General features: G+C 47.1%; 1 protein-coding gene and 2 long non-coding RNA genes across 3 annotated transcripts; 1 reads left to right on the top strand and 2 right to left on the bottom strand.

Annotated features, from left to right (window-relative positions):
- Positions 1-107: 107 nt before the first annotated feature.
- ficd (FIC domain protein adenylyltransferase) lies at positions 108-3,100 on the bottom strand. The gene is made up of 3 exons (XM_049002594.1): positions 2,944-3,100; positions 2,103-2,447; positions 108-1,847 (listed from the first exon to the last, which is right to left on the bottom strand). Exons 2-3 carry the CDS (start codon positions 2,377-2,379, stop codon positions 769-771), a joined length of 1,356 nt encoding a protein of 451 aa, XP_048858551.1. The 5' UTR covers positions 2,380-2,447; positions 2,944-3,100; the 3' UTR covers positions 108-768.
- A 5,694-nt stretch (positions 3,101-8,794) lies between these two features.
- On the top strand, positions 8,795-9,815 carry LOC125726297 (uncharacterized). The gene is made up of 3 exons (XR_007388136.1): positions 8,795-9,360; positions 9,437-9,627; positions 9,702-9,815. It is a non-coding gene; the product is annotated as an uncharacterized LOC125726297 (long non-coding RNA).
- A 94-nt stretch (positions 9,816-9,909) lies between these two features.
- Positions 9,910-10,929, bottom strand: LOC125726316 (uncharacterized). The gene is made up of 2 exons (XR_007388148.1): positions 10,237-10,929; positions 9,910-10,132 (listed from the first exon to the last, which is right to left on the bottom strand). It is a non-coding gene; the product is annotated as an uncharacterized LOC125726316 (long non-coding RNA).
- Positions 10,930-21,285: the final 10,356 nt, after the last annotated feature.

Here is a 21,285-nt window from a genome sequence, read left to right as displayed (position 1 = left end):
GTCCATCGCTTTGGAGAAGAATGTGCCAAATAAAACCACCATGTTCTTCATCACTGGTATCTCCATGGAGGGGGTTCAGGACAAATGACCACAAAGACAATCTGCCCTCCTTTGGCATTTAATTTTAATTTAATAAATAAGCTTTTAAATAGTATGAAAGTGCTGTTGTGTGATCACCAGACTGTATCTGCACGTAAGCATGTTAATATCCACAGCAACTCAAAAGCCATTAGGCGTCTCCTTACTTCAGCTGATTATGACAAATGGGACTTTGTTGACCTTCTGATGCACTGATGAGCAGTAACAGTACATCTGACGGAATGTAAGGACACTAACCCCCCCCCCCCCCAGCAACAAGCATGTACTTCAGAACCATAATCTTATTTATATACCAAATACTGGGAACATAAGATTAATCTTATCTGGGAAGATTTTATCTTAATAAAAGGTAAATTTATAAATTCCTTAGAATTCTTCAGTAGTACACCTACTTTTAGATAATATAAAAAATCTGCTGAATACCCCACGTGCAAAGAGCCTAATTAATAGGCCTAATTTAACTTCCACACATGCTGGTTGCAGTGGCACCTCAAAAGAGGCATTATACAGCACAAGTATGGTCTGTCCAAATACATATAATTGATGTATGTACATAACTATGAATGCTATGAAGGTCACCTAATTTGCATTCATCCAGCCAATACCCATCAATTCCAAAAATATAGGGGCTGAAAGCATGAGGCTTTAGCAGGAGGGTGAACGGGAAGCTCAGTTATGCACTGGGATGGTGTTCTCACAGTCAGTGCATGGCTGATGCCCTGCCCCCGGCAGCCCCACTGCGTGTTCCGTGCTGGCAATGAGCAGTGTGTCCAGGGTGATCTCTGTGCATTTGGCGACAAAGCGGATGAAGGGCCGTACATCACCTTCATTGGCCGCATCCAGTGCGCCATAGTACTCTGCCCTCTGCTCCTTGCGGATTGTGATGGGCGGGTATCGCGCCTGCATCAGCACCAGGTTCATGAGCAGCCGGGATGTGCGCCCGTTGCCGTCAGAGAAGGGGTGCACGTACACCAGCTTGTAGTGGGCCAGGGCAGCAAATTCCACTGGATGCAAGTTGAAGGCCTCCTCCGAGTTGAGCCACTGCACGAGCTCAGTCATGTGCCGCTCCAGGTCCCGGGGGTGTGGTGGGATGTGGTGGCCCACAAACACCTGTGTGGTCCTCAGCCGGCCTGCCTCCACGGGGTCAGCATGGCCCAGCACTCGCCGGTGGATCTCCAGAATATCGTCGATGGTAACGGATCCCACGCGTGACAGCAAGGTGCTGTTGATGTATGTCATGGCGGAGTCCACGCCGATCACCTCATTCTGCTCCTGCAGGCTCTTTCCAGGCACAGCGTAGCGCGTGTCAATGATATGCCGGATCTCTGACAGCGTCAATGTGTTGCCCTCGATAGCCACTGTATGGTAGATGTGGTGATAATAGGTCTCCTCCATCACACGCCGCAGGGCAGAGTTGCCCTTAGGAATGGACATCAAACGGCGCACTTTGCTATCAATGACACTAAAGTAGCGCTGGTCCAATTCGGCCACTAGGGGCAGCGTTCGGTCCCGGCTCACAAGGGCTTTCTCGTTGCAAGGGGAGATGGCAAGGGCCTTGGAATAGAGATGGTCTGCCTGGATAACATCCTTCTCCTCCTCCAGGATGGTCCCCAGCTCTGTCAGAGCTTCCACAAAGTCTGGGTTCATATTAAGCGCATGCACCAGCAGTTTGTGGGCCTTTTCTCGTTTCCCCTGCTTCTTCATCTCCAGGGCCTGCTGAAGAGCTGCCTTGGCCTCAAACTTGTTCTCTGCAACAGATTATAGATTGTTTAATGGCCCACTATTCTCTCCCAACACATTTTCTATCAACGATGACGTTATCCAAAACTACATATTAGCCTGACACAGTAAACCAGATATGGGGCTACAGATTCTGCATTGTGACTGATGCTATCATGATAAAATATGGTGTAATGGGAAGTTCTGTGTAAAATGTACTGTAAAACTGTTCCAGAAGGTCCTGAAACATGTAATCCTCTCTGGCTTGAATTCTGCAATCTCACCTGGACTGGGTTTGGGCTTGAGGGGTAGGAGGTCGAAAACAGTGCTAGGGACAGTGAGACTGGTGGAGCGGGAGCTGTGCTGGATCACCCCGCCCCACAACTGGCAGCGCAGGAGGGCCAGGCCTTGCAGCGTGCCACAGCACTGCTCCTCCACCCCAACCAAGGGCAGCAGGAGGGCCAGCAGGGAGCCCAGGAGCAGGCATAGCAAAGGCCCCCAGCCGCATAGCGCTCGGCCGCTGGTGTATCGCCACACCTCCAGTGCAGTGATCAGGCCCATCCTCCTCCTTCTTCTCCTCTTCGTGTTGGTGACATACCCGTCACCAAGCTCTGGTTCAGCCTCTGCAGCTGTGTTCAAGAGTATGAAAGTAAAGGTGGTTGATTCAAAAGTTATAAATTTCACCTGTAGTCCTTAATTATTAAAAGATCTTGACAAACCAATCGAAAACCTGTCGATCTCCTTACAACAATCATACTTCGTTTTTATATAAATCTCCAGTATAGTCCAATAACATTCCTGGCATACAGATCCCCGATGTGTAAGGGCTGTATGTATCGACATTTATGGGTAATTTAACAGCTGTATAAACGGAGAACTCATTCCTGTCTTCTGTCATTTCATGTCGTCTATTTACATACCCTATAAATGTCTCGCTGATGAACAAAAATTATCATTCACACAATGGTAGACATGATAACTCTACGATTAGCTGCGTTTTAAAAAGCCGACAGATTAAAAATATGCCATCATACAGGTATGCCTCAAAAGCGTAAAGTTGCGCTTCCGGTAAAGAGAAAATGTTAGAATGACATTGTACAACAAAAATTAAGAGTGCAACGTTACCTGTAATACTTAGATAAATTCGTGGCAAATACAAAGAGACTATCCTTTTTCCCACTTGTACTCATATCCTTCGTTTCCTAATAAGATACTTCATCGCTTGAACACCAATAACCAACAGTCCAGTGCGCAAAAAAAGTGACCTACTTCTCTCAGCGCCATCGATTGGTCCTCTGTTCCTTGTATCCTCTTTCTAATTGGCTTACAAATGCCGTTGGGCCAAGGACAGGAGCAATAGATGTGCCGGTTCGTAGTTGTCACCGATTGGACGAAAAGTATGAGTGACGTAAATGATTATTTAAAAAGCTTCCTTCGCTTTAAACCGGAATAGAAATGACATTTGCTTGAACGTGACCGCGATTCCTTTTTGCTATGGAAATTTCCGATAGAGTGTTCATGATTCGTACACTTATGTGGTATAACGTCATAGACCTACATTTCAAGCAATGATATTCAGAGAAGACTGTTTGGCAGTGTTTGCCCTAAAGCAGAAGCATACATTTCTTTTCATGTGACATTTTATGTGAGGACATACTTAATACTACTATTTTGGAGCAGGTAAAATTCTATGTTTAAACCTTTTATCGATCAAGTTAAAACAGACCAAATCTAGGGATACTCTATAACGAATGCGGGATCACCACAGTAACTAAGGAGCGGTATTTCTTTATTTTACATAACATCAATAAGGACACGAAGCACCAAGTCATGATTTAAATCATCTAGATTATTTGACTCCCTAAAATCAATTTACCGAAATACTCGCAACGCCGTACAAAAACTAGCATTTAAGTCCTGCATGCATTTAAATAGTTTAAACATCTGGGGGCAGCAAAGTCAAGTTGTTTTTTCACCGCTTTGCATGTCCTGGTCTGTTTCGCCTGTACTCGTCATAATGAAAATCATATTCTCCCAATCACTTATCCTGGTGAGGGTTAAGGGCGTCCTGGAGCCTGTCCCAGTGAGCTCAGTGCACAAAGCAGGGTAGCAGCACAAAGCAGAACAACAGTAGCAGTAATGTCTCGTACTATGACGACCACCACCGCTCCATTGCTTTTGGAATTTGCTTGTGTTTCATCACGTGGTTCCCACAGCGCAGGATTTCGTTTTTGGGACTACTGAAACACATCGACGTCTTTCTCTGCAACCTTATTGGGGCAATACCTCACTCAGAATTTTAACAGTCAAACACTAGACTATTTGTTTGTTTGTATTTTTTTCCCCATAGAGATAATCTGGAAGTTAGAAAATCCACTGGCATTAGTTTCAGTGATGATTACGACCCCGCGCTGCGGCTCACTTTTGTTTTGTTATTCCTGGATTTATGGATTTATCGGAATGACACATCAGCAGACTTGAATTGCTTAAAATATGAAATAAAATAGGCTGTAAGAGTTTGACATTAAAAATAAACTAAATGAATAAACAAATGAAACTGTTCACGGTATTGCACAACTGACTCTTCGACAGCCTACCTTTTTCTCGTTAAACATAAACATCTAAACAAATTAACTGATTATTTAAGAATAAAATTTTAGATGAAAACAATTAAAAACAGTAAGACTGAAAAATAAAAAGTCTACTTTGAAATAACATCGTCTTCAACAGGATAGGCTTAATTATTAGGCTACTGTATTTCTTTAAATATTTACATTTACAGTATTTGGCAGACGCCCTTAGCCAGAGCGACTTACATAAGTGCTTTAAGACGCTGCTATGAATTTTCCCGATACTAGCTCAATAAGGACACAAGTTATGAATACCATCTATCCGAACACTGTTGAGAAAGTGCAAGAAATTTTTTATTTTTTTTTGTACACATACGCACACACACGGAAAAGAGCTGAGTAAGAATACAGAGTACTACTTCAGGTATTTCTGAAAAAGGAAGGTTTTGAGTTGTCGCTTGAAGATAGCCAAGGTTTCCGCTGTTCGGACATCAAGGAGGAGTTCATTCCACCAACTAGGTGCCAGGACAGAGAACAGCCGAGATGTGTGTCGTCCTTGTGCCTTGAGGGGTGGTGGGACCAGTCTAGCAGTGCTGGAGGATCGGAGAGATCGGGGCGCAGTACGGGGTGTGATGAGGTCTTTTAGATAGGATGGTGCCAGACCATTTTTGGCTTTGTATGCGAGCATCAGTGTTTTGAATTTGATGCGGGTGGCTACAGGAAGCCAGTGGAGAGAGCGTAGCAAAGGAGTGGTGTGGGAGAACTTAGGAAGGTTGAAAACCAGTCGAGCAGCTGCATTCTGAATCAGTTGGAGGGGACAGATGACACGCAGTGGTAAACCCGCTAGAAGCGAGTTGCAGTAGTCCAGGCGTGAGATGACGAGGGACTGGACGAGTATCTGGGTAGCCTGAGTGGAAAGAAATGGACGTATCCTCCTGGTGTTAAAGAGGAGAAACTGACAAGAGCGAGAAAGACTGGTGATATGTAAGGAAAAGGACAACCGATCATCCATGGTAACTCCAAGGTTGCGAGCAGAACCCGAAGAACGGATCAGGGAGTTGTCAAAGGAGTTCGCAAGGTCGTGGAGGGGGGATGAGTCAGCCGGGATGTAAAGCAGTTCGGTTTTACTAGTGTTGAGTTTTAGCTGGTGAGCGGTCATCCAAGATGAGATGTCTGCCAAGCATGCAGAGATCTTAGTGGAGACATGAGTGTCTGAGGGAGGGAAGGAGAGGATGAGTTGAGTGTCATCGGCATAGCAGTGGTAGGAGAAGCCATGTGAGGATATAACCTCTCCAAGAGATTTAGTGTAGAGGGAGAATAAGAGAGGACCAAGAACTGAGCCCTGAGGGACACCGGTGGAAAGACAACGTGGGGTAGATGTGGATCCATTCCATGTCACTTGGTATGTTCGGCCTTCTAGGTAGGAAGCAAGCAAGTGCCATGCCAAGCCACCAATGCCAAGACTCTTAAGGATGGACAGAAGAGTCTTGTGGTTGACCGTGTCAAATGCTACTGATAGGTCAAGAAGGATGAGGACAGATGACAGTTTGGCTGATCTGCCAGCATTTAGCTTCTCAGTGACTGCTAAGAGGGCAGTCTCTGTAGAGTGAGCTGCTTTGAAGCCAGACTGATTAGGATCCTGGAGGTTGCCCTGAGAGAGATAGAGAGAAAGCTGGTTGTAGACTGTACGTTCAAGGATTTTTGAAAGGAAGGAAAGAAGCGATGTTGTTGCAATGATGGTCATGTCATCCATGTAGGCTCTAATGGGAGGAAGACGGAGGCCACTCTTGGTCCTCTCACTCCCCATTACCCAATGGGATGCCCGTATGATCATCTCCATCGCCATGACGAACGCCCGGGGGGAAATAGTACAGATTTCCATAATACCAATATCCAGGTGCAGTCAGGCAGTGGTGTTGTTCTCAGCTATTACACAAAACTGCAGATCCTGAAGGTAGAGGACGAAATGATGAAAAATATTCAGCATAGTAAAAGACTCATGTTTTCCCTCGCTTGGACTTGGGTCACCCCCCCTCCCCCCCAGAGCCAGGCCTGGGGATGGATACTCTTAAATATGCCCATACATTCTTAATAGGGAATTATATACTATCAACATAACCTAAAATGTCATCACTGAAAAACTATAGGTGAGAGCAAAATTCTGAGTGCATTTCTTAAATCAGCATTTAAAATGACATAAAAGACAACCATTAGTTGTTCCATGAAAACTCGTTGATTAGAGTGTTACGTGAAATGCCCATGTTTAAAACATATTACAATAATTATAACAAATTATAAAGAAAACAAAACCTTGTAAACCAGTGTAACCTAATGACTGTTCATTCACTTACAGCTACAGAAAATATTAAAAGACTAATCTGCATTTTTAAACAAATCTGCTTTTTTAAATCCTGATTTAATCGTGGTTCTGCTAGCAGAAGGTTACACTGAGGTTGCTTCCAGGTTCAAAATTTCAAAGACAGCAGTACACAATAACAATGTGTAGCAGGACAGCTATTAGTTAAGTTCTCCCCAAAGGAGCTTGATGGGCCGAATGGCCTTCTCTCGTTTGTAAATTTCTTATGTTCTTATGAGACACTGGGAACGACCAGAAACCAGCCAGGTAAAGGCTGGAAGCAACTTTCTAATGCCAGAGATGACCATCAACGTATCCAGCAGTACCTCATGAATCAGAGGATGGCCTCAAGTGACCTTCAAAAAGAACTGTAAACATTAAGCGCAGGAGTGAAGTGCACTGCTTGGACAGTTTGTATCAAGCTCCTAAAAGCAGGCCTAAAATCCCATAAAGCAAGGAAGAAGCCCTTCATTAATGAGAAGCAGGGAAGAGATTACAAAAAATACATATTATTCACAAATATCCATTAATTGAGAAATGAGGAAAACAAAAAAATATGCTTTGGTCTCTTAATTTTTCTGTGGCTGAATATTGGCTATCCGAAAAAAAAAGTATACTACAAAAGATTAGCTAATATTCAAATTAATTTCAGCCATACCACCTGAGCTAATCCGAGTGACAAATCTGGTCTGTTGCATCTTCTTTCTCATGTACTTTCTCTGCACATACTGTACTGTAGTTTCTACTCAATATTATTACATTTAGCCTGGATTTGTACTGTCTGGACCTAAACTTTCCATTTGGGCAGCATCCTGCACTCTTGGCTAGATTTGCTATGTTTCATACACCTTGTCACGTTGAACTGCAGCTTGAGTGTATATATATATATATATATATATATATTTACAGTATACACTATATTAGTATACACACACACACGTATGCATGCACGCAGGCACACACACACACACACACACACACAAACTCCAAAAGAGCTCTAAAAGCTGAAATCACTAATTTGCGGGATAGTAAGGGCCTTATAATTTAAAATGAAATTGATATAGTAAATGAGTTAAATGATTATTTTACACAGGTGTTCACAATAGAGAACATGAGTAACTTACCACCATTTAGTTAGAATACAGCGCCGTCTTTGACCAGTATATGTATAACTGAGGCTGATGTGGTACTAAGCCGAGCTAAGCTCAATATAAATAAATCACAGGGCCCTGATGGCATCTTACCTATAGTTTAAAAGAGATTAGCCAACCTTTAACTTTAATATTCCAGAAATCATTATCTGCGGGTGTGGTACCTTCTGACTGGAAGCATGCTAATATAATGCCCATATTCAAAAAAGGGCATAGAAGTAATCCAGCAAACTATAGGCCAATCAGTTTAACTAGCATCCATCCATTAACTCCTGCTTGATCCAAGGTCGGGTCGTGGGGGCAGCAGTCTCATCAGGGAAGCCCAGACTTCCCTCTCCCCGACCACTTCATCCAGATCCTCTGGGGGAATTCCGAGGCGTTCCCAGGCCAGCCGAGAGACATAGTCCCTCCAGCGTCCAGGGTGTAGGCATGCTGATCTTGCGTAGATCTGGGGTCTCATTTATCAAGCGTGCGTACGCACGGTTTTATGTGTAAATCATGCGTACGCACAATTCTACTAATAGAATGCGATTCATTAATTTGTACGTGTGCGTGAAAATGTGCGCACATTTAGAAGAACTCCTGACTGTGCGTAAGCAGAATCCCCTAGTGGTAGAGAACTGTAATCACATATACACCCAGTGCCCTTATACTTCTCCAATTAAATGTCAGTGTTGACAAATTGATTACTTGAATACTTGAGTACAACAGGTGATTCTGAGTTATCTGGAACAGTCAAGAATATAAAATAGCCTACACAATTGAAGAACTGTTTTTGGAAATGCATTGACTACAATGGCAGACCTTGCGCTTCTTGAAGATTTGCAACAAGCACTTTTGCGCAGAGATCGCGTTTTCAGGGACCGCACAGACTTACTCGCTGAGAGTGATGACTGGCTCATTAGTCGTTTTCGTTTGCCAAGGGCAATTTTGCTTGCTTTGTGTCAGCAGTTCTCGCAACTTTTGGAGAGGTCGACAAAGCGCACCAGTGCAGTCCCCGTGCACACTCAGGTTCTTTCTACTATTGGCTTTTTAGCCACAGGCACATTTCAAAGGGAAATTGGTGACAGGTCTGGTATTTCTCAACCCACCGTGAGCCGAATTATGCCACACGTTTTACATGCAATTATATCACTTACATCACAGTACATTACGTTTCCAAATACCGCAGCGGAAAGGACAAAAATTATGACCGATTTCTACAACATCGCAGGATTTCCAAGTGTAATAGGGGCAGTTGACTGCACACATGTTGCCCTGAAAGCTCCTACTGCTGATGAATTTGCATTTGTAAATAGAAAAGGTTATCACTCCATTAACGTGCAGGTAATCTGTGATGCACACTTGATCCTGCTAAATGTCGTTGCGAACAGGCCGGGAGGGACACACGATTCCTTCATTGTGCAGAACAGCATCGTGGGACTTCGTCTTCAGCAAAGCGCTGCTGGAGAAGGCTGGCTTATTGGTAAGTGTGTAACGATTAGATTACTTCGCAACACCATCCAGTGTACTGTATTTTATGTTAATCTACATCATTGCAGGGGATCGAGGATATGCCCTTAAATCCTGGCTGATGACCCCAGTGGCAAACCCTGTATCCCAAAAGGAGCTGAATTACAACCGAGCACATGAGCGCACAAGAAGCACAGTAGAACGTGCAATAGGCTTGCTGAAGGCTCGATGGCTGTGTCTGTCAGGCAGAGGAGGCATATTGCAATACAAACCCGACAAGGTTTTAAATTTTTAAATATTTAAATTAAGTTTTAATTGTATTTTATAACTACAATATTTATCAATTTGCTTTAGGTGTGCTATATCGTTAAAGCATGCAGTGTGCTGCACAATATTGCCATTAAAAACGGTATACCACTGGATGAGATGCCAATACAAGAAGATCGCCACATGGCAGAAGGTTTTGACCCCATGCCAAATGCTGTGGCCGTGCAACTAAGAGCAGGGATAATCGAACGGTTCTAAATCTGTTTCACAATAAGGAGTAATTGTGAGAAATTGGTGAGATCAATTGGAGCTTTTATTGAACTTGCATGATGCATTTAGTGCATCACAAATGTTCCTCAAGTTCACATTGATTTGGTGCAGTTCTTCTTTTATGCTTGCAATGCCTCTCACTAATTCCTCCTGTGTTTTCAGAACCGCATCAGTCAGGACTCGTGCCTCGAGACGCATCGGACGTGCTGAAGTGGCAGGCGGAGCAGGACCTGGCAAAACTGGCAGATCTATAAAATAAATGTTACATGAACAATCCAAATCATTTGCATTGTGAGTGTTATTTATCTATGAATAATATATCAAAACACAAAACATTTGAAAACCTTCTAACCATTTTCGGATGGCTCGGCGTCTCCTGCAGTTGATGGAATTGCACTTTCAGTGTCACCATCGGGGATTACTCCGCTCACTGACGTTTCACCAATAATTGACGCTATCTTGTCATCCAATGGTGACACTGAAATAAGACTCTGGCCTCCTCCCGTGGCACCGAGGTCTCTTTTGTGGGCTGCAATTCTTTTTTTAGAGGACACTTTCAAATCAAACCACTTTTTCTTCACTTCTGCAGTAGCTCTACATACAGGTGAGACGGCATTTATCGCATTAGTAACCTGTCCCCACCCCAAGTCTTTTTTTTTCTTTGACATTCCGCCTGAAAAAGCAGCAAACAAAACCGTCTTATTACGTTGTACCTCATTTAACAGCACTTCCACTTCGTTGTCTGTGAAGTTTTTTTTCTTTCCTCTCTTCACGGGATCCATGATAACGGTTCTATAGTGCCCTGGCGGCATTGGGTTTTTATAAGGAAGGTTGTTTGCCAAATAAGGTTATTTGAGGGCGTGTCTGTATGCAAATTTAAATTACTATGCACACGCAAACAATTTAGAAGGAGTGCGATTCATCATCAGTCATTTCGTACAGCTGTGCGTACTCACGTTTGATAACTCCCAACTTTCTTGTGCTTACGGCTGTTGGTATACGCACTAGTTTAGAGCTTGTTTTACGCACGCTTGATAAATGAGACCCCTGGTGATGACTTTCTCACTGTAGGGCAGGATATCAATCTATAGGACATTGTAGTGACCATCCAAGCTGTGTGCACGCAGAAATTGGTCCCCTTTCAGGCCCTTTATGTACTGGTTGCACAGGAGTCAGAAGGAGCGGTAGATCAGAGCTGATCAAGAGAAGGGGTCGTGCATGGTTGACTGGAGTCAGCAGTAGTCACCTGAGGTGTGGATACTTCTTCTGCAGTGCAGTTAGTGGATAGGTGGAGTCAACCAAATCCAATCCAAATGCAGCGAAAGCATCTGAGATCTGGTATCTCTCATCTGGGCTGTCCAAAGAAGAAACCTCAAAGGAAAGGAAACACATAAACCACCAAGCTGAGTGACCCTTTGGTGAATGGTTTGTAAGGACAGTGTCTTGGGTATGCCAATGAGGTCTAAGTGCTGTACAACTTGAGGCAAAATGATGGTTCGCTCTGATCCATCGTCGAGGATGGCATAAGCCTCCATACTGCGATGACCATTGTGTATAAGGATCTTCACAACCTTAAGCATAACCCTCTGTGAGTGATTTGGTTGGTGCAGGTAGGTGGTAGGCTTACCATGAGAACCGTACTGGATGTGTCCTTAACAGAGTCATGTAGGACTGTGAGGTGCAACTCTGCATACCTTACATGAATGCTTTAGGTTGCAGGTATCTACAGCATGGGTCCTTCCACATCTCCAACATAGCTAACTGTTCTGGGGCTTGGGATGGGGCATACAACAAGTGGCAGAGGGGGTACCTGAAGCGGAGCTCTGGATGGGTCCAAGAGGGTTCCACTAGAGGCCCCCTGGATGGGTCTCCCTTGGGTCTCTCCTCTCCAGGCTGCTGGTGGCCTAGAGATTGGGCATCAGGCAGGCAGTGATCTGCAGGGAACGGGACAGGCAACAGGGCACTGACTAGAGATAAAGTGGACGCCAGTGTGACAAAAGGTGATGGGGGGGCAGCAGAAACCAATGAAGCAGGTGCCAGTGGGACATCATGCATGGATGGAACATCCGGGAAAAATGAAGAGGGCATCTAAGCAACTCCAGGCAATGATGCCGGTGCTGGTGAGGGACCAGGAGACGGAGCTGGATCCTACGTGGTACCTGGCAGTGATCTGGGCTGAGCTGGGATTCCCTGGCAGCAACATTGGGGAAGTCACCTTCTCTGGGATGGAAGCGCTGATGAGGCGGGATCTGGCTCTGGGGGCATCATGGAAGCATGGACAGGTTTTACAGGTGCCGTGGGGCTCTCACCAGAGTTGGCCACGGTTCCTCCTAGACAGGGTGCGGCAACAGCCCTTCCTGAACTGGGAAGATGGAGTGTAGGGAAAGCGCCTTTCTCTGGGGCAGACACCGGGGTACCAAGCCACAAGCAGGGCAGTGCCGGGGCACTGGGGATGGCAGTGGCAGGCATGGGCGAGGTGATCCTCCCAGTGCCAGGTGAGGTTGCAGTAGTGATGAGTTCTGGGAATACATAGCCCTTTCACACCAACGCCTCGTCAGAGCTGGTGCTGGTGCCGGTGCTCGACCAGAGCTGGACTGGAGCTCACACTGGCCCCACTGTCTCACATTCACATTGCACTTGGTGCCGAAAGGGTAGAACGATTACGTCAGTGTGTGCGTGTTACTGTGGGACGGGTACTGTTTTGGAAGTGAAGACAAAAATGGTGGACCGTTGCGGGATGCAATGAAGGCGAAACATTTTTGAATTTACTGCAAATTCTTGATTTTGTAGCTTAATATGTTATTGTTCTTACGTATAACCCAACACAGTTCATTCAAAATTTCGGAGTGTCCCACATTCACCTTTAAAAGTGATACGTGCGGCAATCGATTGTAGTAACAGCGGAAATGCATACTTATTTTATGTGCACTTTTACTGCTATGGTAAGCAACCTTTATATCACAACTGAAGTTCGAATAAGCATATGAAGCATACAATGCATAGTACTTTGTCATCAAATCAGTGAAAATTCACATAAAATAAGTATACAGTGCTGAAGGCGCTACTGTGCATTACACATTACTTTGACGGAGACAAGAAAAGAATGAAACATTTTGGTAAATTTTAATTTTACAAATATACAAATAATCAAGAAGTATGTAAATCTTTCATGTGAAATAAATAAATATATTTTAAAAATTGTTCTGGAAAACAAGAAAAAAAAACCCATTAATTAGGCACCGGGAACAAGACGGACAGACAAAACTGACAAAGTGGCAGAAGCCAAGACAGGACTCGACAGAGGACGGGAAAGGCAGACAAACAGATCAGAAAAGGAGACATGGAGGGAACAGGCGGGACAAAAGGGCCGGGAGTGAACGAAGGGGACATCGTGGAACGAGGAGCAGAAACAGGCGGAACAAAGAGAGGGGGAGCAAACAAAGGAGGGATACAGACAGGAGAGTAGGGAGAGAAGGAGGGGGAATAAAGGGGAGTCCAAGGGAACCCCAGCAGGCGACGGGAAACAGCCGGAGGGGCCGCAGGCGGCCGGGAGGCCGGAGCCAGAGGGGACCTCGGAGGGGCCGAGGAGAGGGCTGGAGGGAGCACCAGAGAAGGGGACGAGGGAGCTGGAGGGGACCTAGGCGAGGACAAGAGGTGGGGAGCTGCAGTAGGCGGCGACGTCCTCCGATGCGCAGGAGGTGGGGGACCAGCAGGAGACAGACTGGGCACCGGAGTGGGGAGCGAGGCAGGGTAATGAGGCCGTCGAGGGGGACCCGCAGGTGACAGCTGACCCGGAGGGCCAGGCCCCGCAGGCGCCGACCGAGCACCAGTGCAGGCAAGGGAGGGCGAGCCAGGGGGCAGGGCGGGTGGGACCCCAGCCGGGACCCCAGCCCTGCGTCTGTGTCCTCTCCCCTTACGGGACACAGACATTAGGGCTCTTGGCCGGGGTCGAGCTTGCCGGGGCGAGGACGGAGGAGACAGCAGGGAAATCCCCGAGGGGTCCCACTCAAGCTCCTCTACCTCAATGGAGGGAGAAGCGGTGGTTGGGCTCTCTGGGACCTCCTCAGGGACTGGGGCTGGAAGGACCGGAGCTGGGTCAGGGACAGGAGTGGGGCCAGGAACAAGAGCCCCAGGGGGCACAGTCACTTGAGGCGGAGAGAGCGCCTCGGGCGTGGGCGCTGCAGGCAGAGGGAGCGCCTGCTCAGGAGCTGAAGCCACTGGCAGAGAAGGCGACGGCTCCTCTGGCTGCGGAGGTGGCTGCTCTGGCTGTGCAGGCGGCAGCGGAGGCAGCTGCTCGGAATGCGCAGGCGGCAGCGGAGGCGGCTGCTCGGGATGTGCTGGAGTCGCGGGTAGAGGAGGCGGCGGCTCGGGCTGCGCTGGAGCCGCCGGTGGGGGGACTGGTAGTTCCCGTGCGAGCAAGACAGGCGTGGTCCCCTTAAGAAGCCGGGGCACACGCAGGGTCGCATCCCGCACTGCGCTGGCTCCCCTGTTGGCCAGCCGCTCAGGCCGGAAGCAATACCACTCGAGGGGTGGTGGCAGCTCCGCGGCGGCTGGGTGCTCTCCCCGGAAGGGGAGAAACTGTCCCTTGGACAGTTTAGCAGCGAAGGTGGCGTTGGTCTCAGCCGAGGATTCCTCCTCTCCGGCTGGGAGGGATGTGGAGACGGGGTGACCGCCGGCGTCTTCCTCGTCCTCTTCCGCTTAGTCATGGCGGCCGCAGGAGGCTGTTCCACGTCTGACGGAACAGACGGCTGGGGAACCTCTTCCGCGACAAACGGTGCGTCCAGTTCCAACCTCCGTGCAGTCATGTGCTGAACCAGCTGGTAGAGTTTGACGGACCTCTCCCAGGCGGGACCTGCCCCCCGATGGGGACATCGCCAGCAAGAGATCACTGCTGTGGGTGGCCAAATCCAGCGCGACGGGGTCCTCTTGGATGTTGGGCTGGGTAAGCCAGTAGTACACTTCCTGCAGCAGACCGAGACGTTGGCTCTTGGTCTGCTGCTGTACCTCTTTTTTGTGGTCTGTCATTCTGTCACGATCGCCTGGGCATGGGTGATCGCTCAGGTAAGCGAGCGGGCAAAGAGCAGGCAGGCATGCAGAAGATGGAGCAAACTAGGGGTTTATTCCACAGACTCGGGGCAGGAAACATCAGACGATAACTAACATCAATGACAGACACTAAACTGAGGCAAGACGGGGACTGAAATAGACCAGACAACAGGGTACAGCTGGGTACAATCAGGGAAGCACACGTGGATAATCAGGGGGGCGTGGCACACACGAGGATCGTATGAGCTGGGCGTGACACCTGACCATATGCATTCTCTTCACCGGTGCCAAAACAAGCACGTGAAGGATACGGTAGGTAAATTTCACTTATATGACTGACAATTCAAACAAGATAGCTTGTGAGTCTTATTTTCATTGCTGTAACAAAGCAAATAGCTGTACGGTATGTATCACTGGCTGGTACATCAAAATCAAATTCTAATGGTAATTTATTAGCTAGCGAAGTTGTTATTATAAAAAACAGGTTGGCTGCACAAAAATGTTTAAAAATGAAGCAACCTTAGTTACAACACACATCCAACACAGAAAACGATATGCTGTTTTGCTTGATGAATCTATGGAAGGCATCCGACATACATAAAACGTACTTAAAGTTTATAGTCACATTATAAGTAAACACAACAATAACAACTTACCTGAATCCTCCAAAGCGATCGCAGAGATCCATGCTCCAGTTACCTGGGTGGCATTTTCCGTACGTCACTTAAATCATCCGAGATCAGATGCCTCATCTTGGATGGGCTAATGCCGGTGAAACTCATCTGGGATAAGTTGGTTTTTGAAACTCAGTTGTGTATTAGATTAGTCTAGCTGGATCCATTCATCCGAGATGATTGCGCGCGCCCGTGCTGCTTAAAAAGCCCATTTATATCCAGTCTAGAAAACATGATCAGCAAGTCTTTCATAGACTGCAACAAATTGACGAAAGAAAGGGTGCACCTTTTCACGCAAGCGGAGAAGGACTTTGTATTAGAAGGATATGACGAATTTCAAGAACTAATATGCACAAGGGGTAACACGGAAAAAGCATTGCAAATCAGAAAAGACGGCTGCCAAAAAATGGCTGACAAATTAAATGCGGAAGTAGTGTTCAATGTACTTACTGAATGCAGCGTTTTATTTCCTATGTGTCAGATTAATGATTATTTAATACAGTAAAATCCAGTTATAACAGACAAAACAGTCTATTATATTCAAAGTCTGTTATATACAGAGTTGCTGCATGCCCAGAACACAACTAAAGGACACCATTTACTCATGCCACACCCTAGTAGACACACTTGTGGTATAGATTATTATATTGTACATGTAGTAATCCAACTTTACCTGACCAGATGTGTGACTATTAATAATCCCGACTACGTATTTGTGCTGGATATCACAGGCACGCCACGCGTCTTATTGGCGAAGCCTGCATGTCTATTATAGCTGAATAAAACTACAGCTAAAAGCGGCCCTGGGGACCAAATTATTTGTTCATTATTAGCGAAATTCCGTTATATGTGAGTCCACTATAACGGGATATTACCGTATGTCATAATTCCAGATCAAACATAAGCACAATGAGAACAGGAGAACAGGTTAAAGTGAAGTACAAAAATATACTTCAAACTGTGTGTGCATATATATATATATATATATATATATATCCATCCACCCATTTTCCAAACCGCCTATCCTTCTGGGTTGCGGGGGATCCGGAGCCTATCCCAGAAGTTATGGGCACGAGACAGGCAACAGCCCAGGACGGGGGGCCAGCCCATCACAGTATGTGTGTGTGTGTGTGTGTATATATATATATATATATATATATATATATATATATATATATATATATATATATATATCCGAGGAATCTGATTTCGGATGATTTAAGCGACTTATGGAATATATATATATACACACACACACACTTATGCATACGTATATATATACTTTGCCTAGCTTGACGTTGAATATAAGGTGCTAATAAAACTTTGAGGTACAATATTCCCCCTCGGCTAAAGCGGTACCTTTCAAAAAGAATTTCCTCTGGTAGCAATAAAGGATCTTGCCGATCACGCAAATCCCTCTCTGTATGAAATTCTCTTCTTATAATTTGCACACCAATATCAATAGGTTGCTCATTCATTATTGGTGAGGCCATGACTGAACAGATTTCTATGCACAGACACTGATCCTTGTTTACGTAGAACAAACCTGCTTTGAGCAGGTTTGAGAATTTGGATGTGCTGCTATGACAACACATCCAGCAAGAGTTTCGAAAAACCACTGGAGGAGGTGAGGGGCATGATGCCAGACCAGACCATCGCACTGCCCGTATCTATTTTGGTGTCAGCAGATCATTCTGGTATCGGAGTACTCACTGTCTCAGGTTCAGCAGTCTCTGTTGCTCCAGAGGGGTCCCTTGGTCTGGGCCCTATCAGCTGCCTCGCCTCCAGTCGCCTGCAGTGCCCACAGCCACCACCACAGGGATACCGTGACAGGGCATCTCCGTTACCATACAGCCAGCCCTCCTGGTGCTGGACCTAGAATTGAAACTCTTGGAGTTTCTCCAGCCATCTTGCTACCTGGCCCTCAGGCTCCTTAAAGCTCATGAGCCAGGTGAGTGTGGCATGGTCGGTTCTGAGGAGGAACTGGTTTCCATAGATGTATGGCTTGAACCAGGACAACCCAGTCACTGCCAGCAACCCCCGATGTGTGGTGCAATAGTTTAGTTCTGCCTTGCCAAGACAACGGCTGAAGTAGGCAATGTTTCTCTCCCCATCTGGCCAGAACTGGGACAGGATGCCCCCGATGCTACTGCTGCTGGCATCCATTTATACGATGAATGACTGGGTAGAGTCAAGGTACGCCAGGATTGGGGCAGAGACAAGTGCTGTCTGCAGCTGGTCAAAGGCAGCCTATTAGTTGGGACCCCACTGGAAGGCAACCTCCTTTCTGGTCAGCTGGTGTAAGGGGCCAGCGATGTTGGCAAAGGCCCGGATTAACCTCCTGTAGTAGGAGGCCCGGCCAAGGAAGCTCTGCAGCTCCTCAACAGAGCACGGGATTGGCCAAGCCTCCACTGCCCTCACCTTGTCTGGGTCTGTTGCTACCCCTCTCTCGCTCATGACGTGCCCCAGGAACTTCACAGACCACTGTAGGAGGCTGCGCTTAGTCAGATTGAGCCATAGATTCGCTTGGCAGATGGCTTCAAACACTTGGTGTAGGTTGGCTGCTGCATCACTGAAGTTGGATGCGTGGAGGAGCAGGTCATCCAAGTAGATAACACAGCAGCTCTCTGGGATCCCCTCAAGCACCTGTTCCATAAGCCGCTCGAAAGTAGCAGGGACATTACAGAGCCCAAAGGGAAGAACCCGGAATTGCCACAGATCCCACCCCAGGATGAAGGCGATCTTCTCACAGGCCTCCGAGGACAACCCCACCTGCCAATAACCACTACAGATGCCCAGCGAACTGAACCACGGTGAGCCGGCTAAAATATCAAGAGTGCCGCTGCAGAGTTTGGAGCTGGTGGGCAAGGACTTGTGGAGGGTAGACATACTGACCAAACTTCCGGTGGGTGGGGTCTCGCTGCCAGTACCAATGGCTCAGAGGCCAGGGTAATGATGTGTCTCCCCAGGGCCAGGGTCATCTGTCGTAGGTCGAGCACTGTCCTCTGGTGGACAAGAAGATCCATCCCCAGGATACAGTTGTCTTGGATTGAGGCGAGCCAGAAGTCATGGGAGACCAGTATGCACCCCATCCTGAGTTAGAGTCTGCAACAACCTTTCATGGTGATGGTCTCCTCTGTCACCGACTGCAACTGGGCAGTGGTGGTCCTCCAGCCCAATAAGGAGGGCCCCTCTATCCTAGGCAAGAGTCCTGTCCTCATTATGGAGATTGTGGAGCCACTGTCTATTAGACCACAACAGGACACCCCATTGATGGAGCAAGGCAGAAAGGGGCTCCACAGATCTCCAAATCGACAACAGGTAGATGTCCAAGAATGAACCTCTGGCCTGATGGGTTTTGAGAGGTTTGGAAGACACCTCCCTCACTGTGCCGCCCCTTGGTCATTTCCTGATGGCCTGGGAGCAGGCTTAGGGCAGAAGCGAGCCCGGTGCCCTCTCTTTCCACAGTGCCAGCAGATGATCCTTGCATCATTGGGGGGAGGGTCACTATCCTCCCGAGCCACTGAACGTATTGCAGCGTCCTCGTGGGGTGCCATACTGAAGATCACCTCCACCCTCTCTGCCTCGCCGAGTGCCTGCTGTAAGTGCTAAAAGCCACACTTGTTGTTGTAGGCAGTCTGCCTGAAGGGCTGAGAGGAAGGCCTGCAGGGTTAGGTCTTCCTGCACTACTGCAGGGTAGTTAGGGTATACCTGGTAAGCAAGTGCTCTGATGTCAACAGCCAGGACCCCAAGCCGCTCCCTTCCGTGGCACCGCTGGGTGCCAATAAGCTGAGGGGCCCTCAGCTGCCCTCTGCCACCCCAAACCGCTGCATTAGGGCTGTCATCAGTTCTACAAGAGAGAAACGAGCCTCTGGTGCAACATCCAAGAGCACTTGAAGTGTCCCACCTTCCAGTGCCAGGCCAAGGTGGATAGCTGCAGTCATCCATTGTTCTTGGCTGCAAGCTCTAGCTGTATGGCAAGTAGCTCCCAGGGTTGGTCCCCACTGGTGGCGCAAGAAAGAGTGCTATCGTTCGGCAACTGGAGAGTTGCAGGTTTGAGCCCTGGTTCCTCCTGACCCCATAAAAGTGTCATTGAGCAAGACACTGAACCCCAAATTGCTCCCGGTGAGCAGGTTGGTGCCTTGCATGGCAGCCTCCACCACTGGTGTATGAATGGGTGCGTGAATGGGTGAATGTGAGGCATAAAATGTAAAGCATACTCGTAGGAGTAGAAAAGCGCTATATAAGTCCATTTACCATTTACTTCGGCAGGCAGACGGCTGCTGGTGAAGAAGTGAGCAGGGTTTCTCTTGATGGTGGATCACTGGATCTTCTCTCCTGTCTGGAAGCTCTGGGTCCACTGGTTCCCTCAAGCCCCTGTGTCCAACATCTCACCAACAGTCCACTGATGATCTCCTGCTCCAGCTCTGTAATTTCCTCTTCAATGTCCCTCTGGGATTCTTGGAGTAAAGTGATTGGGATCGTAGTTCTGATCCCATTTCTGACACCATTGTGGTATCTGTTGCCTCCCGCCATGATGCCATGTCAAGATTACAGTTTGGTTAAAGTTCTTTTATTAATAGTCCTGAAAAGGACTACATCAGGCACTCGCAAGTATCAAACTCAATTACACATTGGAAAAACAGGGTTGTCAGACGCCAGACTCTAGGACACATACACGGGATATTTACATAAGCTAATTTCACACGAGGATCAGACCGGGTACACATAAGACACAGGTAAACATACGTGCAACAATAAGGAATTGTAACCATTAACATTAACAACGACATAACAAGGGCTATTCACAACCGCACCCGGGGCATGCTGGGACATACGCAAATAGGCCAGATGGCGCTTGGCTCACTGACGCCACAATATATACACAATAGTGTAACAGCTGGAGGACTAGGGCTTTTCAGTGTTTATTATAGGGCAGTCATCCCACCCTTATCAGCCACTCTGTGGGGATTTTAAAGACAGTGGGAATGTGGGGTACCTGTACAGTGGGCAAAAAGAGAAGTGGCAGGCTCCGCACAACCCTATATATACTGGGGAACAGTAGTTGTCACTCGCTTGATTCTATTTGCATCATGTTCCTTTTTGTGAGTTTGGCGTGGGCTCCAGCCATATAGGGTCCATTAAAGTCATTACTAATCATTACTGGTCATTTACTATATATACACACACACACACTGGTGCAGTGGTTAGCACTGTTGCCTCACACCTCTGGGGCCCGGGTTCGAGTCTCCGCCTGGGTCACATGTGTGTGGAGTTTGCATGTTCTCCCCATGTCATCCTCCGGTTTCCCCCCACGGTCCAAAAACATGCTGAGGCTAATTGGAGTTGCTAAATTGCCCATAGGAGTGCATGCGTGAGTGAATGGTGTGTGAGTGTGCCCTGCGATGGGCTGGCCCCCCATCCTGGGTTGTTCCATGTCTCATGCTCATTGCTTCCGGGATAGGCTCCAGACCCCCCGCGACCCAGTAGGATAAGCGGTTTGGAAAATGGATGGATGGGATATATATATATATATATATATATATATATATATATATATATATATATATACACTCACCGGCCACTTTATTAGGCACACATGTCCAACTGATCGTTGACGCAAATTACTGATCAGTCAATCACATGGTGGCAACTGAATGCATTTAGGCATGTTGACATGG

This window comes from Brienomyrus brachyistius, chromosome 2 (assembly GCF_023856365.1).
Source record: "Brienomyrus brachyistius isolate T26 chromosome 2, BBRACH_0.4, whole genome shotgun sequence".
In the NCBI taxonomy this organism is placed as follows: domain Eukaryota; kingdom Metazoa; phylum Chordata; class Actinopteri; order Osteoglossiformes; family Mormyridae; genus Brienomyrus; species Brienomyrus brachyistius.
Note: the sequence above shows the minus strand (reverse complement) of the source record. Positions and strands in the feature narration are given on the sequence as shown.